The sequence below is a fragment of the Cololabis saira genome, chromosome 14, assembly GCF_033807715.1.
Source record: "Cololabis saira isolate AMF1-May2022 chromosome 14, fColSai1.1, whole genome shotgun sequence".
Taxonomy (NCBI): Eukaryota; Metazoa; Chordata; class Actinopteri; order Beloniformes; family Belonidae; genus Cololabis; species Cololabis saira.
This window is the reverse complement of record NC_084600.1, coordinates 21,229,309-21,249,329: the sequence shown is the minus strand read 5'-3', so window position 1 is coordinate 21,249,329 and position 20,021 is coordinate 21,229,309. Positions and strand designations below refer to the sequence as shown.

Sequence of the window (20,021 nt, the reverse complement as noted above, 5' to 3'; positions counted from 1 at the left end):
TCTCACTCTCTCTTTGGTGTTTTCTTTTAAATTCTTCCTTTTCCTTTGGTCTTTTATGTTTTTTGGGAGTTTAATATTTTTTTTCCCATTTTCCTCCTGTCTTTTGTCCTCCTTCCCTCCCTCCCTCCCTCTCTCTCCGTTTGTGCTCCATGGTGTCATTGTGTTTTAGACGTACCCAGGTGTGGACAATCAAATCTCTGTGAGTACCACGTGATCAAACGCCCCCCTCTGTCACAGTCTAGACGGCTTTCTCATTCCTAAATTTACACAGACTCAAAGCACTGAGAACAAATTGTTACTGACATTAAGTTGAGTGGTGATGATGGAATTGAGAATTTCTACAAGATGGTTTTCATGCAAGGTTGACCCTGACATATAACAAAAAACAAGCCCCCCCACTCGTTTCTAAAAGAGTCATTTTGCTTACTTGTACAAGATCCAGAGTGGTGCTGCATAAAGGTTTGTCCAAAGCTGAAGGCGTGTGGGGTATTAATCTTGGCAACACCTTCATTCTACTTTATTACTTAAAAGCTTCAGAAGCATATATCAAGGTCATTGCTGTTATTTAGTATCAAAAGTGATTGGAAGTAGCTAAGTAAGGATGCTGAAGAAACCATTCCCTCCTCTGAAGTAAAGATTGAGCTTTATATGTGCGCTTCATGTGCGTATCCTCTACCGAGTCTGCACTGGACCAGAGGGCGGTAACTTCTTTGCAGATGTGCTTCCTGCTCCGACAGTGGAAGATCTGGCTGATTGCACATCCTCTCCGTCTCCTCCTACAGGTCCCATTAAGGCTGATAGAAGGCGTGGAGAGCAGAGATATGTTCCAGCTGCACATCATCTGTAAGGACTCGAAGGTTGTCCGGTAAGAAGAGCCGATCACTCAAATGAATGTTTGATAAGCCTTCAGAAATCAGTTATACTGTTATTTGCAGTACTTGACCTCTAGTTGATATTTAAAGGTGTAAAAATATTACTGATTATTTGATAATAGCAATTTTCTAACATCCAAATCAAAGGTTGTCTTACACTCTCCTGCTGAGGTAATCACAGGTCTCTGAGCTTTTTTGCACTTCATTCCTCTTTTGGTTTGATGATGTTTCTGTGTGACAAGTGACCTAATGTTTAACGGACACCAGATCATACGACTTATAATTCCCCTAATCTACTAAAACATATTGTACAAAAACACACAAAACATTTAATCTTACAGTAACCCCTGACAAAACAACATGAAATTGCCTTTTATTGGGAAATGTACTATAACCCGCTTTATTCTATGGAAAACCTTTTTACTCAATGGCTGAACCTTTTGGCTTAGTTAAACATACATTTGATTTGGGCTGGAAAATAATAAAATATGCTAAATTTCCTTAGGTAATTAATCCGGAGTTAATCAGACATTTTGAGCTCGAGCCCCCATCCCCCCCAGCAAAGACGACTTCCTCAAGGCTGTAATGAAACCACATCTTCCCCCTTATGTTTCTCAGCCGGAGCTAATGAGAGAGAGAGACCACAGGTATGAAGGTGTTGCTGTCTAACAGAGGAACAAAGCAGAACGTCTACTCCTTTTTCAAAGCTCTTTCTTCACATTAGCAAAACACATAAAACAACATGTTGGCAGCACAAGTTGGTGGGTAGTGGAGGGCTGAAGTTCCCTCCCTCGTGGTACGCGCAGGAATGTATTCTCATCCATGCCTCCGTCTACACCCACCGGCGCGGTCTGCTGATTCCCACAGAATCCTCCGTCACTGTTTGTTTACGTTCACATTGTTCTCAGACCTTGAAAATATTCCTACCTGGAACAGCTGAAGACGGACGGAGTAGCTCGTCCACGCATTAAAAGGTGTCTGCTGTGGAGCAGACGCCATGTGTGTTTCACTCTCTCCTTCCCAGCCTTGTGATCCTCTTCATTTTAGCATACATTTCCTGTAACGTGTCCATTGCTGCTCTCAGGTTCAAACTGAGGCTGAATGGAAGTGACATTTATCTCACTGTCTGGTTTCTGGACCCATTTGGGGACATCGTATTGTCTCATTCCTCCTCCATAATATATTGTAAACAATAATGATGGAGTACAAGTGAAAGGATTTTGTATAAATAATGGGATAAAATAGAACTTGAGTCTTTTAAATATCACGTCCTTAAAGCTGATGTCATATTTGTGAGGGCGCGTGTTTAAGCTGTTTTTGAAGTCAGTATAGTTAATCCATTCGTTGAGTCATTTAATACATTTTTGACAAATATCAATCACCCAAATGTGGAGAGAACCAACTAAGTGAAGGGTTTCCCTTACAGCTGTGCAAGTCTACCATCCAATACGAGCCCCCCAGGGCTTACACAAAATCAAATGAATAGTATAATGTGGACAGGAACACCAAATCAGTTGTGGCGTTCTGAAGCCAAAGAGTCTGTTTAGCAGGTAAATGGTTTCAGCTGGATCCCTCAGTGAGCCGGAACTATATTTGTTGTCATCTGCGGTCTCTCTTTGATTTCTCACCTCTCTCCCACTGTTCTCCTGCGCAGCGTTTGAGACGAAGTGCAGAAGGTGCGAGGATGAAATTACTCAAGTTAATGTGAAATAAAACTTCCCACAAAGGTGTCAGACAGTCTTAAATGGATAGATATCAGTCTCAAACATCTGAACGGGGAGGACATGAGGGCTGAGACTTGCAGATAATATTTCTAAAAAGAAAACAAATTAGCTTTAAAATTGATCAATTTTAAAGATTGAAAACATAAGAACTTACTCCATGAAATTGAAAACATTACTTAGTTCCAGCCCTCGCATACCACAGACGACAGGCTGGCATTTTTAATAAAGAGTTGAGAACTAGATGTTTTCCTCTAGTATCGTCTCATATACGATATTAACTTAAGATATCTGAAAAACTCTAGACTTACATCAACGAGACATCTCATCTACTTTGGTATTTTTAATCTTGGTTTTATTATGAAAATAGAATCGAATTATCATCATTACCTTAACCTGAGTACTTCATATCTTTAAACACGGAGCATCCTTGTACGTTCACCCTCTCCCAGTCCTCAAAAGGGTCGTTTTTTTACAAGTACTTTTGGGTCTTTTGTTGTTGCGTTCCTCGGATCTCTTTAATCATCCCACTGGCTGCTCTACAGATGCCACTTTGCAACATTCAAGCAGTGCCAGGAGTGGGCCAAGCGTCTGAACCGGGCCATCGCCCACCCTTCTCGGTTGGAGGACCTTTTCGCCCTGGCCTATCACGCCTGGTGTCTGGGAGGCAGCGCAGACGATGAAGACCAGCACGTTCATCTCTGCCGCCCAGGTGCACATCTGCAGAACCGACACAGTGACGTCTGAGGGAGAATAATGTTTCTGTTAACACCCTCCCTCCACGCTCTGTTTGTGCAGGCGACAACGTACGTCACAGAATGGAGATGGAGGTCAAAAGGATGGGCTTCGACACGCAGAATCTGTGGAGAGTGTCCGACATCAACTGCAACTACAAGTATGTGACATGAGACTTCCCCATAGATGGTGTGATTCCTCTGAGGGGACAGATAAGTGATGCATGCAGTTCTGCTAATGCAGGATGCTGTCTGTTCAGAAACTGTTGAGTGACGGAGGCTCAGGTAACTCTGAGAGCTGTGACAGAGTGAAAGCACTCAACAATGCCACCGAACTGAACAGATTGTGCTGAAGAACTCGTCTCTGTATTTTGGCACTGCTTCTTGCTGCATTTTTTTTAACTGTGAGCGTTAAAATTGTACTGAATTACGCTTAATTTTAGGTGAATAATAATGAGAAGGTGGCTTAGAAAGATTTTTGTTTGGGAGCAGCAGCTGTAGTCAGAATAAATGAGAGGTTTTCAGGCTCGGTGCCTCTGCAGGGTGGTGGAGAGCTTAAGTGTCTCTGCAGAGAGACATGAAAGACAAATACAAAGTGAGGTGAAAGGCAGCCCCTGCTGAACTGGCTGAGATGGTTTCCATTGAAATTCATCGTTCATCTTTGGGTTGTAACAGTGAAATCAGAAAACTGCATTATCTGGAAGTTGATATTCACTATCTGTGTACAATCTATCAAACACACTTTCATACATACACACATTTTAATCCCTGTCTTCCAAGCAGTATGCAAACTGAATTTCAATTAAAGTTATATCACTAATAACATAGATGTATACTTGTATATCATTGTTATTTGCGATTATGACAAAAAACAAATGTAATTCTGCTTGGAGGGCCCGTGAGAGCACGTCCTGCTGAGGGAGACAGACTCGCAGGACAACGGGCTAATTAAACAAGCTGCAGCCTGCTGAGGCCCATGACTCAGCATAGTATTTTACTTTCCTACCCACTCAAACACACAAACACACACACACAGTTTGTCTCTCCCCCTCCGTAAACAGTCAGCAGGTGTATAGGAATTGAGAAAGTATCATGGGAGAGAGAAAAGAGAGGAAAGGCAGATGGAGTTATCACTGGCACCAGGATTTGTTCTGTGCCAGAGCTGAGAGAGATTCATGCAGCAGTGATACGTGAGGACGTGAAAGATGATGCTGCATCATAAATTGAATTTAGTTCCCCACTGAAAATGGCTTACCTCTTATCCCTCCTGCAGGTTGTGCTCCAGCTACCCTCAAAAGTTTCTGGTTCCAATATGGATCACTGATAAGGAGCTGGAAAGCGTGGCTTCCTTCAGGTCCTGGAAGAGGATCCCTGTGGTGGTGTACAGGTAAGTTTACCATGCACAGCCGCGGGGAGCAGAGCACGATGCGTTTTCTCCAGCTTCCACGAGAACATTAGTTTTTTAACTCTGCAATGTGGTTTTCTAGGCATCAGAAGAACGGTGTAGTGATTGCCCGCTGCAGCCAGCCCGAGATCAGCTGGTGGGGCTGGAGGAACACAGACGACGAGTACCTGGTCTCGTCCATCGCTAAGGCCTGTCAGATGGACACCGGAGCCAAGGGGCCACCAGCCAGCCGGCAACGGGGGGATGCACCAGACTCTTCTGACAGCGACTTTGGTGAAGCTGCTTTTTATATCTTATATATGCTATTACTGAACCGTAAGAGAAAGTGTTGCAATTTTTATATAAACTTTAAAGGAGCCGTCTGTAAGAAATGGCCAAAACTGGTACTGCAGTCACTTTCAAAATATTGTTGAGCGGCGTGTACCCTCCCCCTCCTCCCCCCGACCAGAGGTTGCCAGGTAGGCTGCAGAATGCAGCAGGAACGTAGGCTGCCATGGCTGCGATAATTAGAGCCGAGCTGGCAACCCGGATGCCGAAACACTACTGACTTGGTGATTGGGAGATAGGTGGAGGGTGGAGCTTCAGAAACAATACTGACTTGGTGATTGGGAGATAGGTGGAGGGTGGAGCTTCAGAAACAATACTGACTTGGTGATTGGGAGATGGGTGGAGGGTGGAGCTTCAGGCCAAAACAAAAAATGACAACATAAACATCAGTTGAGGGCTGCAACTCCTCTTTTTAAACTGGAATATCCTGGCTTGAGTGCTGTTGTCAGTGACATAAGTATTTGAAATTAACATGATTTTTAAATGTCTGTTGACATATCGGGGTCATTTTATGATTCGTTTTATTATTGCTCTTACATACAGCTCCTTTAAGTGTGGAAACGTCATAATATCAAGCCAACACCTGATAAGAATGCTGAACGTCAGTACCTAGTAAAATCTAATTTAATTTCACCTCCATATGTCACCAGTTAATACAAAAGTAAATTATACTTAAGTTTAATTCATGACCCGCTGAGGTTTAAATGCTGGATATTTCAAACTATACAGCTCCATAATTGTCACTGCATTATAGTCCATCTTTGATCCGGCTTTCGGTGCAGCTGGTACGCAAAAACAACCCTTTACATACACGTTCCTCAAACATTGGGTTTTCAAAGACGACACCAATATGTCAAATCGTGAAGTACGTGGGGTCTACATGCGGTGACAGCACATCCCTGAGCAGTTGTGCAGGGAGAAGTAGCTCACTTTCAGTCCCAGAGTGATTACTTGTCTCTCTTTGTGGTAGCTGTTGGGAGCAGGCCTCTTTTGACTGGTATCAGGAGGAGATGTTGGGAACAAATAGACTGAGTTTCTGTTAAATCATGTCCCCAGCACATCATCTTCTCCTCTCCTGACTGTTTCCCTCAGACTCCTCTCTGACAGGTGGCCCTGGCTGCGATGACAACACTGTGCCACAGAAACTGCTGATCCTGGACGCCCGCTCATACACTGCTGCAGTGGCCAACCGAGCCAAGGGCGGAGGCTGTGAATGTGAAGGTTCGTCTGATCAAATATTAGGGGACTTTATCAAACTGAAAGGATTTCCCTCCAACTCTGATAATGATTCTGTTCAGTGATTCAACAACATTACAGAAGTAAAACAGCTCGTCTTTGGTTTAAACAAATTTGCATTGTAAATATATCTTGGGATAAAGCTGCACAATTCATCTTTTTATTGTAATATACAAAAGATATGAGAGTTAAACAGCACCATCTCTGACCTGGGCCTTTTTAAATCTAAAATGAAAACTTATTTATTCAGGGTGGCTTTTAATACCCAGTAGTGTGGCGACACTTTTTAGGGCCCGAGCACCTTCAGTGCGAAGGCCCTATTGTATCTGTAGGAATTTTTCTTTCTTTTTTCTTTTTTCTTTTTTCTTTCTTTCTTCTGACGAAAGGAGGGCCTTTTTGCCCCCCTAAACGTGCCCAAAAAGTCACCAAATTTTGCATGCAAGTCAGGCCTGGCGAAAAATGTGATATTTAATGGTTTACATTAATGGGCGTGGCAAAATGGCTCAACAGCGCCCCCTGGAAAACTTTGTGCCTCAAGCCCCACAATACGGTTTGACGTACATGCACAAAAATCGCTACACACCTGTATCATGTCACAACTTAAAGAAAAGTCTCTTGGCGACATGGCCGAAACCGAACAGGAAGTCAGCCATTTTGAATTAATCGTGTCACTTTGGCGCAATTTATGCCATTCCTTCGGCAGTTAATACGGCCCGAACCGTAACGTGCACCCAAGTGTGTTATACGTCAAAATGTGCGTCTACATCCTGCGACTATGCGCATTACTTTTCTCTTTCAAAAGCGTTACCATGGCGACGCTAGACGCCAAAAAGCGCGCCCACCCGTCATCTGGTTGGTTCAGACAGAAAAAACTTTGCGCCTCAAGCCCCATAATACGGTTTGACGTACATGAACGAAAATCGGTACACACCTGTATCATGTCGCAACTTAAAGAAAAGTCTCTTGGCGCCATGGCCGAAACCGAACAGGAAGTCGGCCATTTTGAACATTCTGAATTAATCGCGTAATTTTGGAGCAATATGAGCCATTCCTTCGAGAATTAATACGGCCCGAACCGTAACGTGCACCCAGGTGTGTTATACATCAAAATGTGCGTCTCCATCCTGCAACACCACGCATTACTTTTCTCTTTCAAAAGTGTTACCGTGGCGACGCTAGACGCCAAAACGCGCGCCCCCCCTTCATCTGATTGGTCCATATTTGATAGTTCCCCAAAAGTCACCAAATTTTGCACGCAAGCCAGGCCTGGCGATAAATTTGATATTTCATGGTTTGCATTAATGGGCGTGGCCTAACGGCTCAACAGCGCCCCCTAGAATAATTTTCTCTGCCATAACTTTTGAAAGGTTTGACATAAAGAGTCGTGGGTGGTGTCATGGGACTCAGTATTGAGTCCTTGACCATAATTGGTGAAAATTAGCCCCGCCCCTTCTTCGGATTGGTTGTCCCGATTTTCTGCTATAACTTTTGAATGGTTTGACATAGGAAGTCGTGGGTGGTGTCATTTCTGATATGCTTATGGGGGCGGTGGCTGTGAGTGCGAGGGCCCGTTCATCGCTGCTTGCAGCTTTAATTTTATACTTGATGTTTTATATGTTCATATGTTTTATTCTTGTTTTATTTTGTTGTATGTTATGTAAAGCACTTTGGTTCACCTCTAGGTTGATGTAAGGTGCTATATAAATAAAGTACATTTACATTTAAACATTCCCCCTGTGTTTATGCTCTTTGACCTATATTGAACTTCTTTTTTTTGTTTGTTTGTTTGTGTTTAGAGTACTACCCAAACTGTGAGGTAATGTTTATGGGAATGGCCAACATCCACGCCATCCGCAACAGCTTCCAGGCTCTGAGGACTGTCTGCAGTCAGATCCCGGATCCAGGAAAGTAAGTGGATCTGTTTGACCTTTCTCTCTGAACAGCTCTGGCCTGGTTTGCACTTCCCTCTCCCTCCCCTGGTCTAATGGCTCCAGTGAACAGTAAGGCAACACCAGACCGCAATGGGAGCGCTGCCACAGTGCAGTCCTGTTCCTGCAGGGCTCGCCAGCTGTCCGTCTGCACACATCAGCAGCACATACCTGTGTCGTCTGTTGTTGTTTGTTGCAGTGTTGATGAGTTCAGTCGGTCGTGTGTGTTCTGCAGGGGGGGGTGCATGCTGCGAAGATGGCATGTTATTTTATTGCTTCTCGTCACGATGGAGCTGTGTCGTGACACATCAGAGCCTTCCTGCACTTCTCCCTAAAAACTGAAGTTAACCCAGACTAACATGATTATTCAGTGCATGGGCTCCAGATTACATCTATTAGGAGATGTTCCATACAGATTAGTAGTCGTGTAATCGCCCCCTTCTTGCGTTTCCAGCTGGCTGTCAGCACTCGAGAGCACCCGATGGCTGCAGCACCTGTCCGTCATGCTGAAGGCGGCCGCGCTAGTGTGTTCAGCCGTGGAGCGGGAAGGCCGACCCGTCCTGGTACACTGTTCCGACGGATGGGATCGCACACCTCAGATAGTAGCCCTGGCCAAGGTTCTGCTGGACCCCTACTACAGGACGTTAGAGGTGAGCGTCTTCATGGTTTAACCCTGTTTTTCAGGTTCCGGTGAGACATTTTAAGAAGAGAAGACTCTCCTATGATCTCTAATGTGTCCTGTGTCTTGTCGGCAGGGTTTCCAGCTGCTTGTAGAAACTGACTGGTTGGACTTTGGCCATAAGTTCGGGGACCGCTGCGGCCACCAGGAGAACTCGGATGATGTGAGCGAACAGTGTCCGGTCTTCCTGCAGTGGCTGGACTGTGTTCACCAGCTGCTCAAACAGTTCCCCTGCCTGTTTGAGTTCAACGAGGCCTTCCTGGTGGGTGGTCGTCCAGGACTCTCTAACAAACACATTTTCTGTGACAATTACACCATCAAACGTCAAATCTTTTTGAGCTTTTTTGTCTTTCAGCATTGCATGAAACCAGAAGTGTTGTTGGAAGGACGGACTAGATTGTCAGACAGATGCTGATTCCTAACGTGATGCATCCTCTTCTCACGCCCAGGTCAAGTTGGTGCAGCACACATACTCGTGCCTTTACGGCACGTTTCTGTGTAACAACAGTCGCGAGAGAGAGGCAAAGAACGTCTACAAACGAACCTGCTCGGTGTGGTCGCTGCTTCGCACAGGAAACAAGAACTTCCAAAACTTCCTCTACATCCCCAGTCATGACATGGTAGCCTCCAGTTTTTATGTTGCTTATGTAGTTTACTGCACCCCAAAATAACCTCTAGACTTCTTTTTAAGCTATTAAATAATGGATAGACTGACTTAGGGCTGGGCGATTTTGGACAAAAATAAAATCCCGATTTTTGTCTCTGAAAACCCGATTTTCGATTTCGATTTTTTTGGTAAAACTACAAAAGACAATGGAATAAATGGTTTCAAATATTTTATCTTTGTTTTTAAAGAAAAATAGCAAACAAATTTCCCTATTGGGAATGAAGTGCAATTGAAAGATACTGTAAATCCTCCTTGAGTTTAGTAAAATGACAACATTTACAAACATTTTTTGACCAAACAAAAATGACAAGCTCTGTCTGTAATGCAGCCAGCTGCAAAAAAGGAAAATCGATTTTCCGATTTCCTTTTTTTTAACATCGATTGTGATTGTGTGATCGATTAATCGCACAGCTCTAGACAGACTCCAGTATAGCAAACGATTTCTGATGAAAGGTTTAAAGCACGTGATTAAATTCACCATCCTCTATCTAAAGTCATAATAGATGATCTGTTCATCATGTGCAGCATTAACAACGCAGTAGACGGCATCATTACTTTATTTTGACCTTCTCTGACTGTCCTCGCCACTTGTTTGTCTGCCAGGTGCTGCAGCCAGTCTGCCATACTCGTGCGCTACAGCTGTGGACAGCTGTTTACCTGCCCACATCCTCCCCCTGCACAGCTGTGGATGAATCTGTGGAGCTCTACCTCCCCCCATGCGTCACAGGAGACGAGCTCACCTCCCGCTCCCTCGACAGGTCGGTCTGCTCTTGATGTTCTTACCAGACCCCGCCTCATAGGAGGTGCATGTTCAAGTTCTCTTGTTTTGCAGAGTTACAGCGCCCTCTAGGGCCCTGATTGACACATTTTTTTAACTTTGATTTCCAGACTTCCCAAGACCCGCTCCATGGACAACCTGCTGTCAGCTGTTGAGAACGGGGTTCCTCTGACGCGTACTTCTAGTGACCCTAATCTCAATAAGCACTGCCAGGAGGGTCGCGCTGCACTGGAAATGTCATCTGCCATGGAGAACACATCTGCAGATGGCTCTGGAGAGCTCGTCCCAGACACGAGAGTGGAGCAGCAGCTCGGACTTCACCATCCTGCTACGAGCCCAGAGGTTGTTCCAGCTGCAGAGTGTGCAGAAGACAAACCGGAGGAGCCTTGTCTTACCACTCAGCCCCTGCCTTCTCCACCCCTCCCTCCGGTCTCTGTCACTTCTGACATCACACACTCCGCCTTTAACACTCCGGTCCTCCACCAAGCTTTGCCTCAGATCACGAACCCTCCATGCCCAGAGCCTCCGCTGGAAGAGGCTGAAAGCCCCTGTAGTCCTGCTGCCCGCCCCACGTCACCCACTCACAAATCAGAGCCGTGCTTACCTCTCCCTTGCAAGAGCAGTCAACCTGCAGCCAACCCGCCCACCTCGCTGCTGAACGGACACTTTGACGGTCATGTGAACGGCCTGCTGGCTCTGAAGCAACAAACCCCACTCGCTCCCATGGAAGACTCCACTGAGACTCTCACAGATGAGGGGGAGCTCCCCCCGACCTCCCCCTCCCCAGTAACCCAGCCCCTTACCCACAGTCTTCTAAACGAAAAGCAGGCTGAGCTGCAGCCTCATGTTCACCCCCATGAGAAGGAGAACGAGGACACGAGGACAGAGGTAGTGAAAGGAAGGGAGCGAATGTCAACAGTTGCAGCTGCTACTATAAACTCTGCCCAGGCCAACGTTCGCCATCTGATCTCCCGGAGCCAGCTCTCAGATCTGTCCCTGCTGGGCTCTCACTGGGACAGCGTCCAGGGCCTGGTCCAGTCCGCCTGCAGCCATTCTGCCGTGAGCCGAGCCCTGCAGCCCAACAACTACCAGAGCCGCCAGCTTGCTAGTAAACTCCTCCGTGCCCACGGCCTGGCTCTGGCCAGCGGCGCCCAGTGCTGCCGCAGGGAGGCGCTGTGTTGCAGCCCCCTGCAGCTTTCTGCTGCCCGGAGTGCAGGCTACAACAGCCTGTACGGCCCCGCCATCGCCGCCCTCAACGCCTACTCCCTGGCCGGGCATCAGCTGCAGCACGCACCGTACTCTTCCCCCTCTGCCTCCAGCTCCCCTCCCCCATCTCAGACCCCGGCGTACCTGGATGACGACGGGCTGCCGGTGCCGCTGGACGCCGTGCAGCAGAGATTGCGGCAGATCGAGGCCGGTTACAAGCAGGAGGTGGAGGTGCTCCGGCATCAGGTGCGACAGCTGCAGATGAGACTGGAGAGTAAACAGTACGGCACGCCTCCCTCAGAGCCAGACATAGACTACGAGGACGACATCGTGAGTAGCTTTTTTTAGTGATTACAGTAATCCCTCGCGCGGACGCGATACGTTCCAAAAAGAACCCGTGATAAGTGAAATCCGTGAAGTAGAAACCTTGTTTTTTTTTGTTTTTTTTTTACAATTATCATACAAGGCTTCAAATTGTGGAGATCAGCCCCGCCCCACTGTGACACCAGTAATTGGATTTGAACGGGAGAAAATGAAAAATGATTATGAAAACATTACAATAAGTACAGTAGGACAAATTGTGACTCACGCATATTTCACCGCTCTGACTGCTGCTGCATCCTGACTCGCTCTGTAGCTTCTAAAGCTCGTGGTACAAGTTTGTTTTTTCGAGAGAAAAACATAGTTATGGGTAGTTCTTGTCGCTCTTTTTTCTTCTGGGCAAAAAGATTCTTATAAACCGACATGCCACCATCGATTATATCAGAACTGTACTGAACGATTCATCAAAGGGTCCCGTTCTTTAGAATAGAAGACTTTATTGATCTCCCAGAGGAGAAATTCAGTCGTGCAGCAGCCAAAACACACACACGCTCAACGGTTTATACAAAAAATTTAAAATAGAAATAACCAATAAATAGTTAAATAATAAAAAAGAGAAATATAAAAAGTAGAAAAAGAGTATGTACAAGAGAAAAAAAATAGTAAACACCAAAAAAAGCACCAAGAGCTGCTCGCTGAAGCTCATTGGCCGTTCTAAGCATTGTTGCTAAGCGACCAACGTTATTGACACAGGAAGCGAAGAAGCGGGGAGACTGTTTAGCCAATCAGAATGCAGAACACGATGCACAATGCAAATCCATGAAGCAGCGAGACGTGAAAGGTGAACCGCGTTATAGCGAGGGATTACTGTACGTTGCTTTCAGGCTCATGCTGCTCAAATGTTTTCCCTGTTTGCAGCAGAAGTTATTCTTCATTTTACCATCTCCCTAAAAGTGTTCTGCTTGTCATGTCCTCTCACTCTGGGTTGTCCGGTCCAGACTTGTCTGAGGGAGTCGGACAACAGCAACGAGGAGGATTCTCTGTCCACCCACAGTGAGGACCGTCTGTCTGAGGGCAGCTGGGACCGAGTGGAGCGCAAGGACGCCGAGGTCAGCACCCTTCATCGCCTAACTCAGTTTCTGTTCCCTCTTCCTCTCCCTCATACCTCCCGCATAGCTGCGAGGTCAGGTGCACCCCTCAATGTCCCACCCTGTTCTGTGTCTGTGTGTAGGTCACGAGGTGGGTGCCCGACCACATGGCCTCCCACTGTTTCAACTGCGACTGTGAGTTCTGGATGGCCAAGAGACGACACCACTGCAGGTGAGGATTGACTGGCTCCGTTATAGAGGCCGTATGTGTCCAGTAATGTCATGTGTCCAGTAGGGCTGGGCGATATGGACCAAAAGTCATATCTCGCTATTTTCTAGCTGAATGGCGATACTTGATATATATCGATATTTTTTCTGTGACATAATTGGGGTTTCCCCCAAAGCATTATAGCATAGCATCTCTGTTAGCTTCATTTTTTTTTAGGCAAACCCTTAAAAAAAAAAAGTTTTACTACAATGCCACGTGCCAAATGTCACACAGGTTCCTTTATTAACAGAGGTCTGCACAATATCAAAATGTATAAAACAAATGAAACAAAAATAAACTGCCTGCATATATAGAATAAAAATGCTTCTTGACTAAAATAAAACAAAAATCCCTTTCCTGCATAACAATTAAATAAAAACACACTGTGCAATTAATACAATGTAGACAGTAACAGGCAGACTTTTCCACTGAGGTTGACAGTTGTGCAAATAACAAAACATTTGTGCAAATCTCAAATAAAACATGTAAACAGATATTGCATCTCTTTGAGTCAACTACTGTACATTTTACAGATTTTGCGCCAGGAAAACTAACCTGTCAACACTGTCAGGTTTCAGCACACAAAGGTACTTTTTTGCCAGCGCGAGGGGTCAGCGTTGATGTACAGTCAATTTGTCGCAAAATAAGCTATATTGATATAAACGATATTGTCTCGTACCATATCGCGTTTGAAAATATATCGATATATATTAAAATCTCAATATATTGCCCAGCCCTGGTGTCCAGTAATGTCATGTGTCCAGTAATGTCATGTGTCCAGTAATGTCATGTGTCCTCACTGATGACAAGAAAACTAGAAAAGGGGTTCAAGTGTCTACAGCTGTTGGACATTTCGAGATAAAAAGAAAAAAGAGCTCAGACTAGCTCACTTCAAAGATCTGGACAATGTTTGTGTTGAAGTCCTTTGGTAAAACGAAATTCAACCAAAGTCCCACTTCTCTGTCTCTATGGACATGTTTACTGTTGCAGGCAGATTGACGTATGTTTGTAAGTGACTGATTTTACCAGAGAGCGGCCACTTCAGCCATGACTTTGTAAAATCACACCAATCTAAGACGCAGAAGACAACAGTTCATAGAAAATAACACGGGCAGCATCACTTATCAAGTTGCAAATAATCAGGAGCGACACAGATGCAGCTCGTTTCACGTCGTCACAAAAGGCACCCAAGCATTTTTTACCTTTTATTTAACCACTGGAACCTTGTTGAAATTAAAAATCTATTTTTCAAGAGTATCCTGGCCACGACAGCAGCAGTAAACACTTTCTGACCTACATAAAAACATGCTTTTATGAATAGCCATATGAATATGAATAGTTATTTTCCTTCGTACATTTAGAGGATGCAGAATTGAAAACACTAAGTCCTTGATGCAATATTGTCATTTTAGATGCTTTGTAGGTCTTTTCATCAAAATGTCAATAAGGCAGAAATAAAGAGTGTCTTCCAAATTTCATAGGATTATATTTTTAAACAGTTATCAAATACTCCGTCATCCAGGGAACTTTCCTCTGGCTTTTTGAGCGTGACTCAGTTCTTGTATGCCTTTTTCTTTCCATCTCTGGATCTATAACATGACTCAGTTAGGAAAGATTTTGCTTTGTATTTCCTAGGCAGCAGACGGGCGTTGGTTTTGTCTCATTATTTCAGGTTAAGACATCATCAGTGGGAGAGGTAAAGAAAACCTCCCTCCCAGACCAAAGGTCTGGATGTGATGCAGGGGGGGGAAATGTGGCTCTTAAGTCCTTTCTGGGCCATTTATTTGTCCTATTTATGCATGAATTTCAGCCAAGTTTACTTCTTATACTTATTTATGTCGTCCAGCTCAGCTTTTCTTTGGGAGTGACGATAGATGGATAGGATTAGGAAGGAGCGTGTCAGAGTCGGGTTAAAGTGAGTGAGGTGAGGCTGAGATGGTCTGGAGACATCGAGAGGGACACGCTGGTACGAGGACGCGGGAGGTGGAGCTGCCCAGGGAAGACCGAAGACATTTGTCGATGTGGTGAAAGATGACATGCAGCTGGCTGGTGTGGCACACGAGGATGCAGAAAGACCAAGATGGAAACGGATGAGTCACTGTGGCCGCCCTGAATAGAGGAAGATTTAACTGTTTCTATCACTGGCACATCCGTTTATTATATCTGAATGTAGACCATAACTTTGACTTTATTTTTTTTTTTCATTACTTGTGTTCATTGTCTAATAGTTCGTTTTTTAAGCTGTTGAGTTTTCCAAACACAAATCCACAAGAAAAATCCTCAAGATGTTGATTGTTTTCTCAACACTTCAGGCTCCTTTTGTGCTCTCAGAGCTGGCAAATATTTTTATTAAGGATTTTTTTCAGTTTGTAAAGCACTTTGTGCAACATTCAGTCGTAGGAAAAGTGAGATGAAGTCAAAGGCAGACAGAAACAAAGTGTTGTGGGGAGAATTAACATGAAATATGTTTTCTTTTTGAGAATATTTCAACCTCATTTATGAAGCCACTGGAAACATCTCAGGTCCTGAGGTGTAACGGTGCAGTGTTTTATTTCAAGATTCCTCAGAAGTCTGGAAGGATTATTGATCATTGTGGGCTGTATTTTTATTTAAGATGAAGAATTGATATATTTAAGTGGATTGATTGCTGTCATGTGCCAGGCAGGACACTGAACCAAACATAGGGCGAAAACCTCCAGCCACCACCACAAACCTGTGGTCCCAAACCCGGATAAGACAGGACTTTTATTAAGAGACTACATCTTAATACGTCGTCTTCATGTGTATATTCTGAGCTGAAATTAATGTCCAAATTTCAGTGTCTGATCTGTTGAGTTTTGGTATATTCTTTTCACTTGTAACCTACACATGATGTTTGTCTGTGACTGGCGTGAGCTGCTCAGTCTGCTGAACCATCTCATGTTTCCGTGCTGTGTGTCTTCAGGAACTGTGGTAACGTGTTCTGTAAAGACTGTTGTCACCTGAAGCTGCCCATCCCGGACCAGCAGCTGTACGACGCGGTGTTGGTGTGCAACACCTGCCACGACCAGCTCCTGGAGTCGCGCACCCGCGAGATCCGCAGCCAGCAGCTCAAGAAGGCCATCGCCACGGCGTCCAGCTGAGCCCAGCAGCGTAGCGTGACCCGCCTCTGCTCTCTCCAGCTCATTCGGGGCCGAGGAACCGAGCTCCCTGTTGTAACCCCCCCCAACCTGCTGGTGTTTTAGCTGCGGGGCCCGCGCGGCGAGGAGGAGCGGCTCGGTTTGGAAAGGAGATGCACTGAGACTGGAAGCTGGTGATGCGAGCGGGAAGCATGTTCGCAGGTGGTGGTGGTGTCGGTGGTGCAAAGACATTTCTCAGCCTGGGGTGCTGCGGCGTCAGGCTGCCTCCACCCGGCGGAGTCCTCCACAGCGCCCCGTCTGAGACACATCTCTAACCTCTCCACCCACCTTCAGCCCCGAGACACCTGCATCCTCCTGACAGACGCCATCTTGCACTTCAGAGGACAATCTGTCCCCCTTCCACGTGTTGGGGACTCCAAAGCCTTTACCCGTACTACTCTACTACTAGAGGCTTTCAACTTTAAAAGAGGATTGCTGCTACAGTATTTAAAAGTCTAATTTTGTATTCTTATTTTGTGCACTACTAGCTGTCGTGTGTTTGAGGGATTATGAGACCAAACTTGAGCAAAAGGGAGAAATCTGCTGTTTACTTTGCCATTGCATCTTATTTTTCTTGGATTCTGAATGTAACACGTCGCTGGGGTAACTGGATGGAGTTTCTGTTCACGTGCATTTTGGTGGGTCGTATAAATGTTCATTGCTGCAACGTGTTCTCGGAAATTATGTGTATGCACAGTCCGTGTGGTTCTGTCTTTATCAGCGCTTCTCTCCAGTACAGCCATGTTGCAACGGGTGAGGCTGTTGCGAGGAAGGCCGCGGGGTCAGGACGGGTGCAGAGACGGCCGTTGGAAGGTGCTGTTGGTTTCCTGTGATGTGACTTGAGGGAATCTTCTGAAGGTTTGAGCTGAGGTTCTGGTTTGCTCCATGTAAAGTTGAAAAGTCCCTCCGATGGAAGACTCCTCAGCACGGACCGCTCGGGGAGAAGAAGGTGCTCGGATAGCTCCCACTCCCCTTTTTAGGGGAGTTCACGTACAGCCCCCCCTTTTTAAAAAAATGTGTCTGGATCTTCTGGCTGCTCCTTAAGATAATAGTGCCATATTAAGTTTTGTCTATTTCTGAAGCCTTTTTTTTTTTTTTCCTCCTAAACGGACAGCGGCAGGTTTCTAATTGGCCACATCTGTGTACGTTTTAATGGTGCAGATATTTAGTTGCTTAACTAAAGATTAACAGACGGTCGAGGTAGATATCGGACGACGGGATGTCACTGGTTTAGTAAACCTTCGTGGTTATCCCTCTGATATTTTTGCACGGTTTTGTTGAAGTCCAAATCTTCAAACGGAGCTCAGAAATGTAACATATATAGTTATCTGATCTGTAGTGGTGGCTGAAGCCTGTCACTTAATGAATAATTGTCGTAAAGAAATGCACTGTAAAAGTTAAATCCCATGGGTTAAAATAAAAGATTACATCAAGGATGCGTTTCCTGTCCTGCTGACTTACCTGCAACACGCTCTTTCATGTGTTTTCATCAAGAGGTGAGTGTTAAGATGTTTAGATTAAGAGACTGAATCAGCTGATAAACGCTGAGGTGAAATAAATTAAACTAAGTAAAAGAACTTCAAGCAAGTAAATGAACACAGTCCAAACAGCTTGACTGCTGCATTTTAAGAGCATTTAAAAAGCTAAAGCTATTGAGGGTGGAGAAGTCGACACAAACCCCACCCCCAAACAACTTTGTCAAATTTACTGTAGATAAAAACTGGATGATTTGCAAATCTAATACATTTATGTTTAATTTGCAGCAGAAAAATTTTTAGACAAATGAAATTTACCATCTTAAGAATTAAAATAAAACCTGTACCACGACTCAGAACGTACTGTGATGTTTACAGCCGGGTAACACCAACTCCAGAGAAGACTGTGGTTCTGGATCATGATCACTGGCTTCCTCGTTGCATGGCAGACCTGCTTGTGGACGGTGCAGCGGTCTGCGTTTTTAGACGGGGATTTCCAGATGTGTGTTTTCAGTACAGTGCTGCCTGAGAGTCTGCAACTCACTGGCCTCCATTCAGGAGTTATGGCCTTAACCCTTGCACACAAACATTTCTTCACATTCTTTGGTATTGTGTACTGTAGATAACGACATAAGCGGAGCCTTCAATTGTTTCTGCAACTTGTAGATGCAGTTTTCTTCATATTGGTCTAACATCTGCCCGTCTTAACTTCTAGGAGGCACTACCTCTCTGAAATAGTCTTTTTCTTTTTTATATATATACCCAATCATGTCATTGACTAATCAGTTGAGTGTTGCTTTTAATATCACTTACTTTTTTCAGCCTTTAAATGCCCACGTCTCTTTTTCCATGCGTGCTCCTGCTATTACATTCAAATGAGTAATAAAGTAAATCTCTAACTTATAAGATCGGAAGCTTTATGCGTTCTACCGTTAATAAAATATGGGTTTACAGACCTTTTCAGTTTCTAATTTCCATTTTACACAGTATATTCATATTTGTTTTGGAATTGGTATTTGGAATGTTTGTAGTATATTTATTATCCAGACCACTTGTGTTGTGATATATTTTCTTCTTGCACTACAGAGCTATTGCAGACCTGACTGGTGTAAGGGCCAATCCCAATACACCCCCTACTTTCTACCACTAGCCCTCCCTCACTACCACTACCCCTAAAAAAGAAGCCACAGATTAGTCCTTGAATTCACATTTGAGCTGCTGATGAGAAGAAAAGAAAAAAAAGAAAACTAAGTAAAAGGGATTGTTGGGGTCATTTGTCTACCCCACATTGTTTACAGCTCTGCACGTGAGATAATTGATCACTTGAATCAAAGTGTGAATGACCCAGGGAGGAGGGTCATGCAGGATGAAGAGGGGAAGCCTGTTTCATGCTGCTGTTTTTCTCTTGTTTAACATTTCTTTAACTCGTTTCTCCAACCATCTGTCCCTGAGTGTCCCTTATCTTTGAGATGCAGGTGGACTGTTCAGTGTCCAGCTGAGAACCTGCTCCTCCTGCGTTGTGCCACGTGTTTGTGGATGTGTTTAGTTGTCCTTTATATAAAGGTGAAGCATCTTCAAGAACCACAGAAAGAAGTCCATGTATTTTATTTAAATCCCCTGATCGAGATGACTGAAGATCTAAACAAGCATATCCTGTACTGTACTGGTTTAAGTGGTAAGCAAGATTAATAAATAATTACGAGTTAGTTTGGCTGAACACAAGTGAACTGTAGTGTCTTGAAAATGGTCTTGGTCTCAAGACCACTTTTTTGTGGTCTTGGTCTTGTCTCTGTCTCTGGTCTCTTGGTCTCGCCATGTCTCCGACTCAGATAATTGAGATGCCATTGCACACACCAAGGTATCAGAATCTTGCAGTTCTCCAGTGTCATTTGGCTACTAAAATGGTAAATAATCCAAGTTCAAATCAAGTTCAAGTCAAGTTCAATCAGTAACATTTACTATTCATTAGACTTTTCTGAGGTAGAGGGGGTGTTGGAGGCTGGTTATTTTGTTAGATGATTTTTGGACTAGTGAATAGTCATGTCAATCCTCCAATAGTGTAGAAATAGCGGTAGTGCAGTCACCACACATATCTGATCTCAGCTGATTGATGAAAACCTTTATAGTGAGTTCAACATAAGACATCCACTTCTCTGTG

At 44.6% G+C, this 20,021-nt stretch overlaps 1 protein-coding gene across 2 annotated transcripts in view; it reads left to right on the top strand.

The window, feature by feature from the left end:
- Positions 1-17,816, top strand: part of mtmr4 (myotubularin related protein 4) — a 39,880-nt gene extending 22,064 nt beyond the window's left edge. The window contains exons 4-19 of one of the 2 annotated variants that reach the window (XM_061740119.1): positions 170-199; positions 783-865; positions 3,139-3,305; positions 3,392-3,488; positions 4,601-4,714; positions 4,815-5,005; positions 6,152-6,280; positions 8,092-8,203; positions 8,678-8,873; positions 8,979-9,164; positions 9,352-9,522; positions 10,173-10,327; positions 10,458-11,883; positions 12,873-12,983; positions 13,106-13,194; positions 16,175-17,816. In XM_061740119.1, coding sequence (XP_061596103.1) covers positions 170-199; positions 783-865; positions 3,139-3,305; positions 3,392-3,488; positions 4,601-4,714; positions 4,815-5,005; positions 6,152-6,280; positions 8,092-8,203; positions 8,678-8,873; positions 8,979-9,164; positions 9,352-9,522; positions 10,173-10,327; positions 10,458-11,883; positions 12,873-12,983; positions 13,106-13,194; positions 16,175-16,352 — 3,435 coding nt within the window. In that variant the 3' untranslated portion in view covers positions 16,353-17,816. The remainder of the gene's footprint in view (positions 1-169; positions 200-782; positions 866-3,138; positions 3,306-3,391; positions 3,489-4,600; positions 4,715-4,814; positions 5,006-6,151; positions 6,281-8,091; positions 8,204-8,677; positions 8,874-8,978; positions 9,165-9,351; positions 9,523-10,172; positions 10,328-10,457; positions 11,884-12,872; positions 12,984-13,105; positions 13,195-16,174) is intronic. The other variant, XM_061740120.1, reaches the window with a different exon arrangement.
- The last annotated feature ends 2,205 nt before the right edge of the window (positions 17,817-20,021 follow it).